This window comes from Protopterus annectens, chromosome 9.part0, assembly GCF_019279795.1.
Source record: "Protopterus annectens isolate FY-2018-M chromosome 9.part0, PAN1.0, whole genome shotgun sequence".
Taxonomy (NCBI): domain Eukaryota; kingdom Metazoa; phylum Chordata; order Ceratodontiformes; family Protopteridae; genus Protopterus; species Protopterus annectens.
The window spans coordinates 1,925,415,120-1,925,430,049 of NC_056743.1; the positions used below are offsets into that span (position 1 = coordinate 1,925,415,120).

The following is a 14,930-nucleotide window of genomic DNA, read 5'->3' on the forward strand; positions in this document are numbered from 1 at the left end:
GTTATGGCAATATTTTACACAACTATTCTTTATGCTTGTGAAGCATTTTTTCTCCAGGCTTCAGTTGAAAATGGGTATTTTACCCAGATGAATTTCCCTGGTTAAGAGATTCAAATACAAAAGAAATGTTTTGGGCTATTTTAAGAAGGGTTACAGACATGTTGCTGGAGATGTGGTTGTTGGTGCAGAGATTAATGCTTCAGGCTTGAGTTCCTGTAGTACAGGGTTTACTCATTCACCTACTACATGACTGAGCAAGTCTCTTAACCAGACATTGCTCCTGGGTCACCCCTAAAAAGATACTGTCTGTCCACTGGACTTTGGTTACCTAATGGGTATTATATTTTGCAGCTAGAGGAGGGCTTAGGAGTTAGCAGGGAGCAATACTGTAGGGAGTTTTGAGTCTTGAGAGATTTAAAGTGTGTTATTTCATATGGGAGAATAATATGATGTAGCTTCTTACTTCCTCTTTCTTGTTAGACTTTGGAAAGCAGCATGCCTATAACTCCCATGATCCAGAAGTCTGGAAGGACATAATTAGGAGGAATGTATCTTTTTCTTCAAAAACCCATAAAAACATTTTCTTCTTATAACTGGTTTTTATTAAAGCCCAGCTCTATAATTGAAAATGAAGACAGAACATCTCGTCTCGGCATTAAGTGAAATTAGTTATGTTAGCTTAGGGTTGGGTGTTTAACTTCAGGCCCTAATCCATGTTTGTTGTGGCTCCGCCCCAGTCCTCTGACTGGTATCTTGTAAGTATAATTCTGTGCGATATGCTTTTACAGTAGTGATCAACCTCTTGTTGCCCATTGCCTCTGTTTTTCTCAGACTCCGTATGTTAACTTGTTATATCTCCTACCTCTAGGTTCATCGTAGACTTTTACATGATGACGCTCGTGGGGTTGGGGAGCCATTGTTTGAACCTGGTGATAACAATAAAGGTCTAATTGTTCGAGGCAAACACATACTTTACCTGGACACACCTGAGTCATCTGCTGATTTCCACAGGCCACAAGCACAACAGGAGTTCATAGCCCCACAGATCATTCTTTCAGCAACAGGAAGCAAGCCGTACAGGGAGAAGGGGAACATCATTAAAGAGGTGAGTTTGCATCTGGTAAGACAGTGAGTTTAATGAATTGGTTTATAGTAGCCCATGTTTTATGTAACATGTAATTACCTATCATAGGTATATTGAAACAAGTACAGCCTGTACATACATAATATATCTGTATTCCTGGTGAATGTATGTCACTGTATTGGATTCTCCCATGGTAGTATTTTATTTAGTTATTTTACATTTGTTGACTGGGCTAGTCTAACTGGATATATGTCCATTTTCAGTAGAGGCCTGAGGAGAAAAGCTCTGAGACAAACAATTTTATACATACATAGAGCCCATAAAAACAGAGGAACAATACAAACAAATTACATAAGTATAGCAATAGCTTAGCAAAAACTTTTAAACATCAGTTTAAGGTTGTACATAGAAGACAGATTGTTATATTACAGTTGTATTAAAAAAATAACAAGAAAATACATTTACTATATATGAGTTTCCTCAGGACCGCAAGGCAGTCAAAAAGCAGTCAGACAACTAAAAATCAGTCAGGATTAGAGCAGGGGCAGAGCCATTGGTTTTTAATGAGGATTTTCAATTGTTTCTTGAAAAGGTTGGTGGAAGTCAGGGATGTTATTTCTCTTGGAAGTTTGTTCCAAGTATTGCCAACAGCATTTGAGAACAGGCAGTCACTGGCTTTGTTGTTGGATTTTATGGTGGCTACTTGTAGCTTTTTTGCGGATCTTAAGGTTGGTAAATTTTTATAGGATTTAAAGAGGTTACAGAGTATGGGGGTATTTGTAGGACGATGTACTATCTTGTGGATACAAATGAGTTGCTGGAAACGTATTTAGTTGTGAACTTCCAGCTATCCTAGATGGACATTTAAGATTATGGCAATGGTGAGTACTAAAGGGGGGGCTATGTTGTTGTAGGAGGTTGCTAGTTTATTTAGGTTGCTTTTAGATAAGTTAGTATAGATAGGGAAGGCGTATAGAAGGGTTGAAATGAGGTGGGTTTGAGTAATGGAAATCTTAGCTGAAGCTGTGAGAAAGGTATTGATTTTATAAAGGAATCCAAGTTTTCTATTAACTGATTTAATAGTTGCATTTATGTGTGTGTTAAAGTTGAGATTGTTGTCAGTAGTTACACCCAGAAGTTTGGTGGTGATGTCGGAAGCAATTTCTGAGCCATTATTTGATGTAATTATGAGATTTATAGGGGGAGGATTTCTGTGTAGGAGTAAAAAGTAATAATTTAGTTTTTTTTGGGTTAAGGAGGAGACATCTTTGATGGAACCAGTTTTCTACTTGGGTAAAGACTGTCTGTGTATTGGATTGTAGTTCTGCTGGAGAAGATGCGGCACATATCAGAGATGAATCATCGGCATGTTGTATGCACGTAGCTTGGGGAAGGGAAGTTTTCAGATCATTAATGAAAATATTAAAAAGGTGTGGTCCAAGAACTAATCCTTGTGGAACACCAAGGGTGACTGGAAGCTGAGAGGATAGTTTATTGTCCCACAGGACTGCTTGTTTTGTGTTGTCCAGATAGGATTGGAACCATTGTACTAATTTAGAATCAAGAGAAAGTGATTTAAGTATCCCTGTCAATAGTTGGTGGTTAACCATATCAAAGGCCTTTGAGAGGTCTATGAAGAGGGCAGAAGATAGCCGCTTAGTATTCCTATTTTTATTAATACAGTCTGTAAAGGATAGAAGAGCAGTTGTAGTACTATGGTAAGGTCTGAAACCATGTTGGCAGTCAACTAGTAGCTCATTTTGGAGGAGATGATGCAGTAGCTGACGGTGTATTCATCTCTCCATAATTTTGGCTAGAGGAGAGAGAAGGGCTATGGGGCGGAAGTTGGATAAGTCATTGGAGGTACCACCCGTATGCAAAAGGATAATATGTGAGACTTTCCAGATGGATGGGACATAGGATTCCGAAATGGTTCTGTTTATTAAGATAGAAGTGGGGTAGGCAAGTACACCAGCTGCAACTTGCAGGTATTCAGCTGGGAGGAGGTCAGCTGATGGTGTACATTGTTTGTTTGAGAAGAAGGGAGTGTATGAGAGATGTTGGAACAGGCTGGAGGTTAAGTGTCTGGGGCAAGTTGGGTAGTGAGGAGAGTTTGGAGGTGGTAGCAGGTGGTAAGATATTAGCTATTGATTGAACTGTTTCAGAGAAAATTTTATTAAAGGTGTCAGCAATTTGGTTAGGAGAAGTTTGAGTTAAGTTTGAAGGGGTGGGTGTTTTAGACTGTCCTGGGTGGAGTAGTTTATTAATTCCAGACCAAAACTTTTGTGGGTTTTGCTGTTGGGTCTGTTGGAGTTTGAGGTAGTAGTTCTTTTTGTCAAGGAAAATAGATTTTTTTTTGTAGTATTACGAAGTTTTCTAAAGTTAAGGTGGTCAATTGGGTTTTTAGTTTTTCTCCATTTGGACCAGAGTTTATTTCTTAGTCTAATGTTAAGCCTGGTGTCTTTGGAGAGCCAGGGAGCTGGTTTGTTTTTAATTCTAACAGTGCAGGTGGGAGCATGGTAGTCTAGAATTAGCAAAAATGGTTTGTTAAAGAAAGAAACTGCATCGTCAAGAGGTAGGTATTTTAGGGGTGACCAATTGCAGGCTTTGAGCTCAGCTTGGAAGTTATATGGGTTGAAGTCTATCTTGTTTCTGGTAGTTGTAAATGCTGGTTGATTGTGAAAGTGGGTCTTTTGCATAGTAATGAAAGTAGGAGAATGGTCACTTATGTCATCTGGGAGTATACCTGTTGTATAGGCATGGGGTTACTATAGTAATGAAAGTAGGAGAATGGTCACTTATGTCATCTGGGAGTATACCTTTTGTATAGGCACGGGGTTACTATAGTAATGAAAGTAGGAGAATGGTCACTTATGTCATCTGGGAGTATACCTGTTGTATAGGCATGGGGTTACTATAGTAATGAAATTAGGAGAATGGTCACTTATGTCATCTGGGAGTACACCTGTTGTATAGGCATGGGGTTACTATAGTAATGAAAGTAGGAGAATGGTCACTTACGTCATCTGGGAGTATACCTGTTGTATAGGCATGGGGTTACTATAGTAATGAAAGTAGGAGAATGGTCACTTATGTCATCTGGGAGTATACCTTTTGTATAGGCACGGGGTTACTATAGTAATGAAAGTAGGAGAATGGTCACTTATGTCATCTGGGAGTATACCTGTTGTATAGGCATGGGGTTACTATAGTAATGAAAGTAGGAGAATGGTCACTTATGTCATCTGGGAGTACACCTGTTGTATAGGCATGGGGTTACTATAGTAATGAAAGTAGGAGAATGGTCACTTATGTCATCTGGGAACCTGTTGTATAGGCATGGGGTTACTATAGTAATGAAAGTAGGAGAATGGTCACTTATGTCATCTGGGAGTATACCTGTTGTATAGGCATGGGGTTACTATAGTAATGAAAGTAGGAGAATGGTCACTTATGTCATCTGGGAGTATAATTGTTGTATAGGCATGGGGTTACTATAGTAATGAAAGTAGGAGAATGGTCACTTATGTCATCTGGGAGTATACCTGTTGTATAGGCATGGGGTTACTATAGTAATGAAAGTAAGAGAATGGCCACTTATGTCATCTGGGAGTATACCTGTTGTATAGGCATGGGGTTACTATAGTAATGAAAGTAAGAGAATGGCCACTTATGTCATCTGGGAGTATACCTGTTGTATAGGCATGGGGTTACTATAGTAATGAAAGTAGGAGAATGGTCACTTATGTCATCTGGGAGTATACCTGTTGTATAGGCATGGGGGTACTATAGTAATGAAAGTAGGAGAATGGTCACTTGTGTCATCTGGGAGTATACCTGTTTTATAGGCATGGGGGTTTCTATTCACTAGTATCCAATCTAATATGGTTTGTTTCTTGCTCGGTTTGTGGGTTCTGGTAGGGAAGGTATTGGTTTGCTCGAAACCAAAGAGGTTTATATGAGTAGTTGGATTGGAAATGGTACATCCATTCCAATCTATATTGAAATCACCAAGGAGTATGGTTTCTTGTGGTAGGGACATGGAAAGCCAAGTAAGGGTATTTTCAAGAGTACTGATGTTATTACCTGGGGGGATATATGAGCAAATAATGTATATAGATTTTTTGTATTAATTTGAGCTTGGAGGTTAGAATTTCAGCATTATTAGGTGGTGGTGGATGGGTATCTAGTGCTGTAACCTTCAATTCAGATTTGAAGAGAATTGCTACCCCACCACCCTTTTTATTTAGATGGTCATGTCTGAGAATGTTATAGCCTGGTGGGACAGTATCATTGTCTTTAGTTCTGGGTTTAAGCCAAGTTTCAGTAAGGCATAAGATGTCAAAGGAATAGGTGCCTAATAGGGCATGTAGCTGGGTTATTTTATTATTTACACTGCGTATATTGAGGTGACCTATAAATAGAGAGTCTGGGCTTTTTGGGAGTGAGACAGGCGTAGAAATATTTGCTGAAGAAGTGTTAAGTGTGGTAAAGTTAGGACCCGGGTTTGGGTGAATGTCACCATGTAATAGTAAACAATTTTGAGGGTTAAATGATAGTTGTATAAGTTTATAGAGAGAAAGGTCAGCTTTTCTCAATTGGTGATATTTAATATGGGATAGTCTATGAAATTGTGGAAGAAGGTAGGATGAAGAAGATGTTATGTTACTGTAAGTTAGAGAAGTTACAGAAGTGAGGGGGCTTGTTTGTCTTAGGGGCTGTTGAAATTTAGCAAAGGTTAGGGATTCATAATAAGTTAGGTGATGAGATATCAATAGAAATGTTATCCCTGTGGATAGGAGAAGGATGTTAAGATGTGTTGACCAGCAGTGGCTATACATAGTGAGGTGTGTAGGGAAGAGGAGGTTAAGATAGTTGGCTGATTTGAAAAACAGTTATGTGATCGGGAGAGAGAGGGACAGTTATCTGTTGAGCAGATTGGGTTAAAAAAAGGCGCCAAAAACTTGTAAACTGATAAGAGCAAAGTAGGTGGTTGATTGGTTGTCTGTGATTCATGTTTCCCATTTACAGAATAGTAGGGTCTCAGATTGTGAAGTGACAACCCTTACCTGCAGTGATACTTAGCTATTAGTGGGGTGCACAGCATTCACACAGCTAATAATCAGTCTCCCAGTATGATGAGAGCAGAACAGCAGCTGTTGCTTTACAGCCTTTCTTGGAGGCTGAGAGCTTCTGTATTGTTATCTTATTGTACTCGCTCTAATCTGGGCAGTCACTGGATCTCTAGAATAATCAAGAACTTCATGGATTACCAGACCTTATTCTGTGCATGTTGATGTAAACAGCCACTGGATCTGTAGAATAGTGTAGAACCTCATAGATTAACAGACCGTATTCTGTGCATATTGATGTGAACCGGCACTAGAGATCTATTGGAGTCCAGCACCTCACAGAATGGTAAAGTTTATTATGTGCATGTCGATATGAATGGACAAGGCACCTCTAGTGCAGACTGGATTTTCCCATTCATTATGCATTTTGTGTACACTGATGTGGACAGACAGCAAGGCCTCTTGTGCAGGTTGGAGGCTCCAAGGCTGAGTGTATTGCACTCATTCATGTACAGATATGACCAACTGTTCCTGTTCACTTGTTCCTAAGAACAGAGAGGAAGAGAAATTCAGGCTACAAGAAAATACAACTTTTTCTGGTTTCACTAGAGATAGGATGCAGTTTTGCAGAATGTACACTTTATTTAGCCTGTATTACTTGTTATGATAGAAGTTTCAGGGCACAGCTTTCTAATTCAGCCAGTTGGATTGTTTTTTTGTTTTCTAGGATCTTGGAAATGAACCAGTCTGCAGGGTCAGAGCTGTCTTCCATGGGCAAGGAAGGCTGAAGCAGTTTAGTCACACAAAATAAAAATGGTATCAGGTGTACATACACTGAATGACTTCATGATGATCACACAAAATACTATCAGGTGTACATATACTGAATGACTTCATGATGATCACACAAAATACAAATGGTATCAGGTGTACATATACTGAATGACTTCATAATGATATGTGTCTTGGCTGTCAGACAACCTGATATGAATCTTTAGATGGCACCTTGTCATATGTGTGGCACTCGCATATTACCTCCAGGAGTATATTCTGTGAACTCTGGATGATCCCGTGATGCTGTTGGGTCTGAGAGTGGTCCCATGGTAACACATTGTGCTAATGACTAAGGGTTCAGAAAAAGGCTTGAAGGCTGGTTTTTGGGATATTTAAAGCTGTATTAACTGATACTTTCCCCAACTCTATTTATCAGCAGGCTATGTACCCAAAAAGGATACAAGGGAAAACCATACCAGCCCCCAAAGAAGGATACAAAGGGAAACGCAGGTAGAAAATATTAGGGAAAATGTTTTTTAGCTTATGGTTTTATGTTTGTTATGGCCACTACCTCTGTTAACAATCCTCAGTCCCTTTCACAGTTGACTGCCTCCAAGCCAGGTGGAGGGGTTGTCCTATAATAGATGGAGACAGAATTTTTTGTAAGGGGAGGACCCCTCTGTGGAGGAAAAGCATGTAGGAGCACTCCCTGCATGTTCCATCTTGCTTCCCTGCCTGTAACTGCTGAGCATTTCTTGGCTCTCTTAATATTTTTGTAGCATGGAAGCTAAATGTCTCACATTATCCTGCAGTGGCAGAGGCAAAATCTCATCTCTCCCCTCCCCTTCCACAGAATATCCACACCCCAGCTGGCCTTCCAGTGACCAGGCCCAGTTTAGCTGATGTTTACATCCATTTTGTACGTTACTTATGGGGGCTCTATGACGCTTCTAATACTTGGCTTGTAATATCAACCTGAAAGTCATTATATTAGTTTTGCATTGTGGTATGTCTGCACTGTGTGTTTGTGTATGTGTGTATGTTTAAGGTCAGCAGAATGCTGTTATTGAAATACTGCTCCGATGATGGTAAAGGCATAGTTTGGGGTACACTGACCAAAAAAAAAAGACTGGGAGGTGGTATGTCTTTGTTGGGGGTGGCATAATAGTTAAGATCTTTGCCTCACAAACAAAACACAAGGTTTGATTCTCACCTTTGGAGAAATTGTCAATGCTTAAAATGGCTTATAAGGGCAGTTAGCCTAGTACCTACCTACCTACCTACATATGAACCTGGCAGCATTGTGATATCAGTTAATGGCACTACCAGGTTCATAGGTAGGTAAGTACTAGGCTAACTGCCTTACATACCTATGAACCTGGCAGCATTGTGATATCAGTTAATGGCGCTGCCAGGTTCATAGGTAGGTAAGTACTAGGCTAACTGCCCTTACCTACCTATGAACCTGGCAGCATTGTGATATCAGTTAATGGGGCTGCCAGGTTCATAGATAGGTAAGTACTAGGCTAACTGCCCTTACCCACCTATGAACCTGGCAGAATTGTGATATCAGTTAATGGGACTGCCAGGTTCATAGATAGGTAAGTACTAGACTAACTGCCCTTACCTACCTATGAACCTGGCAGCATTGTGATATTAGTTAATGGGACTGCCAGGTTCATAGATAGGTAAGTACTAGGTTAACTGCCCTTACCCACCTATGAACCTGGCAGCATTGTGATATCAGTTAATGGGACTGCCAGGTTCATAGATAGGTAAGTACTAGACTAACTGCCCTTACCTACCTATGAACCTGGCAGCATTGTGATATCAGCTGTTACTTCCCAGTTAGGATGGCTAATATTGATTGTGTGTGAGAAATGAGCAGTGGGAGATGTGAGAGGCCATGGAAAGTGTTACTGTCAGTGTACAGAAACCAAAAAATATAAACAGTTATGGAGACAGATATTTCATGAAGTCAGTATGGCAAGGCAGACCTGTGCTTCGTTTTTCTTCTGTATATGATATGAGCTGTAGTTCACAGTGGCCCTGAAACCCTGGCATCATAGTGAAAGTTGTGAGTTTAGTGATAAGATCCTCCAAGTTTTTTTGAATAGAAGTTTTGGTTTATAACGTAGAGATGGACTTTATGGACAGCTTTGAATAATTAGAAGGTAAACAAAGTGCATTATACAGTATGTACATAACCATTTTATTACTTTCCAGTTTTCTGCCTTAAAGCATGAGCTTCCTGTCAATGTCCACCTCCTGACTTTAGCTCAGTGGGATGACCAGTCTGTGCTGATCCGGCTAGAAAACCAGTTTGAACAGAAGGAGAGCAGCAATTATTCTCAGCCAGTCACTGTGAATTTGCTGGTAAGTAGTGGCATTATTAAAAAAAAACTCCCAGACTTACTGGAGGAGTTAGAAATGCAATTACACTCCGGTTGGGAGACAGTTTTCTCATAGAGCAAATGAAAATATTGTACAAGGCAAAGACAAGACTTAAAGTGAACATCAGGACATGATGTGTTGCCTTTTGCTGGACTGGTTTTCTGATTTTAAAGACACTAGACATTTAGAAGTAATTATTCTGATAAATGCACAGCTTTCTGTAGAAGATATCATTTAGCGACTACTGATTACTAAGTCAATAATTATGAGTGAATATGGTAGACAAGAGAGCTCCTGAAGTGCTCCACTCTTGTACGTTTGTTTTGGCCTAGAACACAATGTTAGCAGCAGTAAAACAGGCTATCAGATTGACACAGTAGAAAAATATGGCTTTATTCTTAATCCAGAGACTGCTTAGGTTGCTAGAGAGACAACTCTGAAAAGTTGATCCAAAAGATGGCAGGATTTGTTAAGAAAAAAATTTAATCTCCGACAGATTCTGGGATTCATTGCGGAAACTGAAACTTCTCTTTTCCTAACTGTGTCAGGAAAAATTTGTGTCAGGGGAGTTCAGACAATTTCAGATAGGCACCAGCATTAGGACAGCTCTCATCTTCCTCAAGACTATGTTGTTAATAACGGAGCCTAAACTACACTTGCTTGGGGTCAGAGCCTAAGGAGTGACACCTCTCAATAAGGCTCGCTTCCCAAACTAACAGGAATGTCTCCTGCCTGTGAAGGACTGTTAAGAACTTGGCAGAAGAGAGTCTGTTAGCTGCTTCTGTTAAATCTTTTGGCCCAGTCTTAGCCTTTTGAGGGATTCATGTGAGTCAGAATTTAGACTCAAGCACTCTACAGCTATTTTAATGTATTCAAAGGTCTTAAAGAAAATTGAGAGAGAGGCCTTTACATTTTTTTTTCGGGTGAGGGTGAGTACAGTTTAAACACTTGGTATCTCTCCCTTCAGTTCATTTCATCTGTTCATGAACATTCTGCCAGCAGTCTTTGGGGTCTCCCTGTCAAGTCAATGAATAAAAACTACGGTTGTCTTGTTATGGAGATTTCTTCTCCTAAGAGAAGGCTTTCCCAAAACCATGGGCAGATTTCACTACTTTTTCTAGCATTCTGTGATTTGAGTTTGAAAGAGCCTGGTTTTCAAGCGACCAGTCAATTGTTTGACTCATCTAAAATCAGGTTCAGCTGTTTCGGCAGTTCAAGCAGCATCTGAGACTCCCAGTATAGCTCTAATATTTGTAGGTATTTTATCCTTTTACAAGGGGAGGGTCATTTTTTTTTTGAGCAATGCAAATGCTTTATTAAATTATGACATTGTTATTTTTACACAGATTCCTATCCCCATGCATTGTGCACTTGATATTTCAGCACTGATTGTTGTTACATGTTTTATTGTTGTACGTTTCTACAATATTAACAAACTAGCCTCATGTTAGTCAGGGCTTGCATTCTGCTTTGAATAACTTTCCATTGTTAAGCATTTTAATTCAAATATTACAATTAACTGTACTCTTTAAACAAAAAGTTCTTTATTTGCAACATAATTTGAGATCAGAAATTAACTAGTGAGCATATTGCTTTATTTACACTATTACAGATCTTAACAATTGGATCAGTGACTTCTCACCCTATATTGCAGTCTATTTAATTAAATAGATATACAACTTACTTTGTTCCGTTTCAAGCAAAATTTCCTTTGCATGATTCCATATAGCCAACTTTTTTGTTTAGTTATATTTATTATTATTGATATTTGATTATTAGGAAATTCCAACTGGGTAGGTATCCATTTTCAGCGGAGGTCCAGGGAGAAAAGCTCCAAAGAATTACAAAAACATTTTAAGAACAATAATTTTACAGTCTATAAAGTAATACAAAACATCTACCGTTTAGATAATTATTCCAAATTAGGTATAATTTGAACATGTTGGTTAAGAATAAATACAACTTGAATGACGATGTAATATGTAGAGAACATTTAGCCAGTTTAGATAAATTAAAAGTAAATTAGTGTAATACGAACAGGAATTGTAATATGAATTGAGAGGGGGAAAAACAGGTTATAGCACATATAGACGACATTTAGACAGAGTCTGGCTAGAGAAATTGATTGAAGTAAGTTAGTGAATGAAGAAGGGAGAATAAGGAGGTACACAGTATGAATAAGTACTTATTCATATTTAGGGCTATAATTTATCCTGGGGTTGAAGAAGAACAGAGCCAGAATTTGGCTAGGAATTCTTTCATAATGTTTTCAAAATACTGGAGGGAGTTCTGTTTCTGATCTCGTAATAGTTCTCAGTCCTGTATTTGTAATCTGAGTTATCTTTTTCATCTCTTACTGACAGTTTGTCCTTTTTTTCCTCATTTTCTAGTTATAACTTTGTTAGTCACGATCAACACTAAAGATAGTAATGCTTTCACCTCCTTAGTACGTGTTATTTTATACCAACTCAACAAAAACACAATATTTAGCATATTATTCAAGGTTTTGAATTGAAACAACTCTAGAAATTCACCAAAAAATATGCTTCCAAGGACTCTTTCTCAGCCACTACATCTGTAACATATGCCTTTTGTTTGCAAGAACATTTTTTTTTCAAGTTTTCTGCATGGGTTTAGAAATATTTATGTAAATATTTCCTTGTAAAACTTTTAGATTTTCTCACTTTAATTTCATATCGGAGATTAACGCATAATCTGATGTCAATTTTTATCGTATCCTCAACTGTTGGGTTCGGATCCGAGCCACTGATCCGACTCTGCCATTACTAATGCTTGTGGTAACTAAAAAGTTCTCGAGCTTTTCTCTTACCCATAATGCACCACCCCCTAACATACCTCAGATCTCATTTGCTGCTTTTCATGAAAGACGTGGTTAGGCATAGATCTTGAGTTTCGATTGCTATTAAGCAGATAAGTGAAAATGTTTTCATCAAATCTTCATATTTCTTTATTATTATTAACTCTTACCCTTATACGTTATCATACCACTTCCTTACCATTGTTGGTCGACATATTTCTTTATTACTATTAACCCTTACCCTTATACGTTATCGTACCACTTCCTTACCATTGTTGGTAGACATATTTCTTTATTACTGTTAACCCTTACCCTTATATGTTATTGTACCACTTCCTTACAATTGTTGGTAGACTTTTCCCACTTTTGCTGTCTTTACACACTAGTGTATTAACTATCATTGTTGGTAATCCTTTTTTTTCCCTATCTTTTCTATTAAAAAAAACACTCTCCCTTTGTTCCTGTATCACAATTCTTATTTTATAGCTGAGAAGGGTCCATCTGGTTTTAAAAAAAATGTTTGAAATGTGGGTGTAAGCTGCCTATTTTTGATTCCCATACACTTTGTGTTTATTGCCTAGACCTGCAACAACTCCAGGAAGTGTGTGTTTAGGTCATAATTTTAATCTTAGAGCACTTCTGGACAGAAAGAATAAGTTAATTTTTAAAGGCTTACTACTCTGTTCGGTGAAGCTATCACAAACCAAAGTCTAAGGAATGGAATTCTTCGATCCCATACACTTCATTCTTCAGAGCCTTCCAGGAAGAGGTCTAAATCAGATTCGAAGAGGTCTTTAATTTCTTCCCCCTCTGATCTGAAGAAAAAGAAGTTAATAGATCCTACATCCTCAGATTCGCCCAAGAAACTTTCTGATCTGACTGCTCCGGATCATACTGTTTTGCCAAGGACGTGTTATTCTTCTTCTGTGGATCCGGAGCCAAACAAAGTCACTTTCCCTGGCCTCGTATCATTCATCCAGGAGCTTGACTGAAGAAGATGTGGTTCGGATGATGAAGTTTCTCTCAGAGCAGATCCAGATGGGTGTGTTACTGGCTTCTACCACTTTGGGTCAGGATACCTGTCCTTCGACCAGTCCTCCACCTCAGACTCCTCCTCTGATCCCTTTGCTTGCCTTCAAAGTCCAGGATCTGAGTCTTTTGGGTCCATCTGGTTTGGATCCAAAGATGACCCTGTCTTCGGATCTGAAGCTAACTCTGAATGCCCTGGTACTGACATCTTCGGATCCAGAGGACCCTCAGAGCTGAAGCTTCCTTGTCGGATCCAAGATGTTGGGATCATCTCCAAGGTCTGTGAGCTGTTTCTGCACCTTAGGGCCTCTGCATTGGACAGTATGTCTCTGACATCCTGCTTGGGGGGGCTTGCTTTCAGGGCAGGAGAGGATAGAGGTCCAGAAGAATGCTTTCTCTGCTCCTGTGTCTCTTTCTCCAAAGCGGTCTGCCTTCAAGGTTGTGAAGAGGGTTTTCTTTATTCCGACAGGACTTGACAGATCCAATCCTGTCAGATCTCCAGTCCTGCTCCCATACGGATCTGTGTTTGGATCCTCCTCATTTGATGCCACAGGGACAGTAAGCTCAAGACCTCCAAAATACCCAGCAGGGTTTCATAGTCTGTTGTGACACCTCCTGGGAACATCCCAACAAAGAAGTCCATAGGAAGCAAAAGTGCAAGAGGAGGCACTTGGACTCTCCAAGAGTCATTCACTGAGGATACTGACTTCGACGAAGGTGAAGGGTCCCTACGATCAACTCCAGAAGACATCTCATTTGGGGACATTCTTGAGATCCTGAAACAGAGAGGGGGCTGGACCCCCCCAGCAGCCCTTCACTGGAGGAGTCAATATTTCTGCAGGCTTTTGGAGCTGGACTATCTACCTCCTGGGTTACTCTGCCCACCAACGAGGTTGTTGATTTGGTCTCTCGATGGGCATGGATGGAGCCTGACTCAATTGAGCCAATACCCAAGAGGCCTATAGGGAATGAGTTTTGGGGTTAGGGGATGCCCATGGATACCATGGTCATGGCAGTGGCCACCAAGAAGGAACTTGCTAAACAAAGTTCCTTTGTTCATCTCCCTAACGGGGAGTCTAGGGTGATGGACAGATTTGGAAAGCGTGTCTGCTTCAGTGACCTTTGCTCTTAGGTTGCTGAACTATTTCCCACATTTTACAAGGCTGCAAAGAGACTTGATCAAGGAACATATGAAATCCTTTTGAGGAGCTGTTACTGCTGGGGTCCAATTGTCTGTCACCTCTCATTTGGCTATCCTCCAAACCATTTCAAATTCATCCATAAGGCCTGTCTAACATGCAGCCGAAAGTGCCTCAGGGGCAGAGGGTTCAGGCATATCCAGTAGGAAGCATGCCTGGATGTGCTTATCTGATTTTGCAGAGCCCTTCAAGTCACTTGTCTCTCAGTGCTCACCTTTAATGACAGTTCTTTCTCTGGCTCCACTGTTAAGGACATGTTATTCAGGTGTGAGAAGGATGGAAAGACCCTCTCTGCAGTCCGGTGTATGTTTTTTCGACCTCTCAAAGATCCTTTTGTAGGAATCAGTGAGGTCATTGAAAGATGTGGTTCAGGAAGTCCCAGGGTCCTTTCCAGGACATATGGAAAAAGTTCATGTAGGAGAAGAGGGGAGGAACTCAAATGGATGACAACACCCCCATGGCATAGGAGGCCCACAAATCAAGGGGTCCAGAGATATCTTCTCTGATAAACCCTACCAGCGCTCCTGAAAGCTGGCCCGGTTGTCCCCCACTGGAGGCAA

The 14,930-nt window shown here is 39.9% G+C and overlaps 1 protein-coding gene across 1 annotated transcript in view; it reads left to right on the forward strand.

Moving 5' to 3' along the window:
• MAN2B1 (mannosidase alpha class 2B member 1) overlaps positions 1–14,930 on the forward strand; it is a 1,009,708-nt gene that overhangs the window by 920,911 nt on the left and 73,867 nt on the right. Inside the window, exons 21-22 of the mRNA XM_044084731.1 lie at positions 869–1,105; positions 9,157–9,306. Coding sequence (XP_043940666.1) covers positions 869–1,105; positions 9,157–9,306 — 387 coding nt within the window. The remainder of the gene's footprint in view (positions 1–868; positions 1,106–9,156; positions 9,307–14,930) is intronic.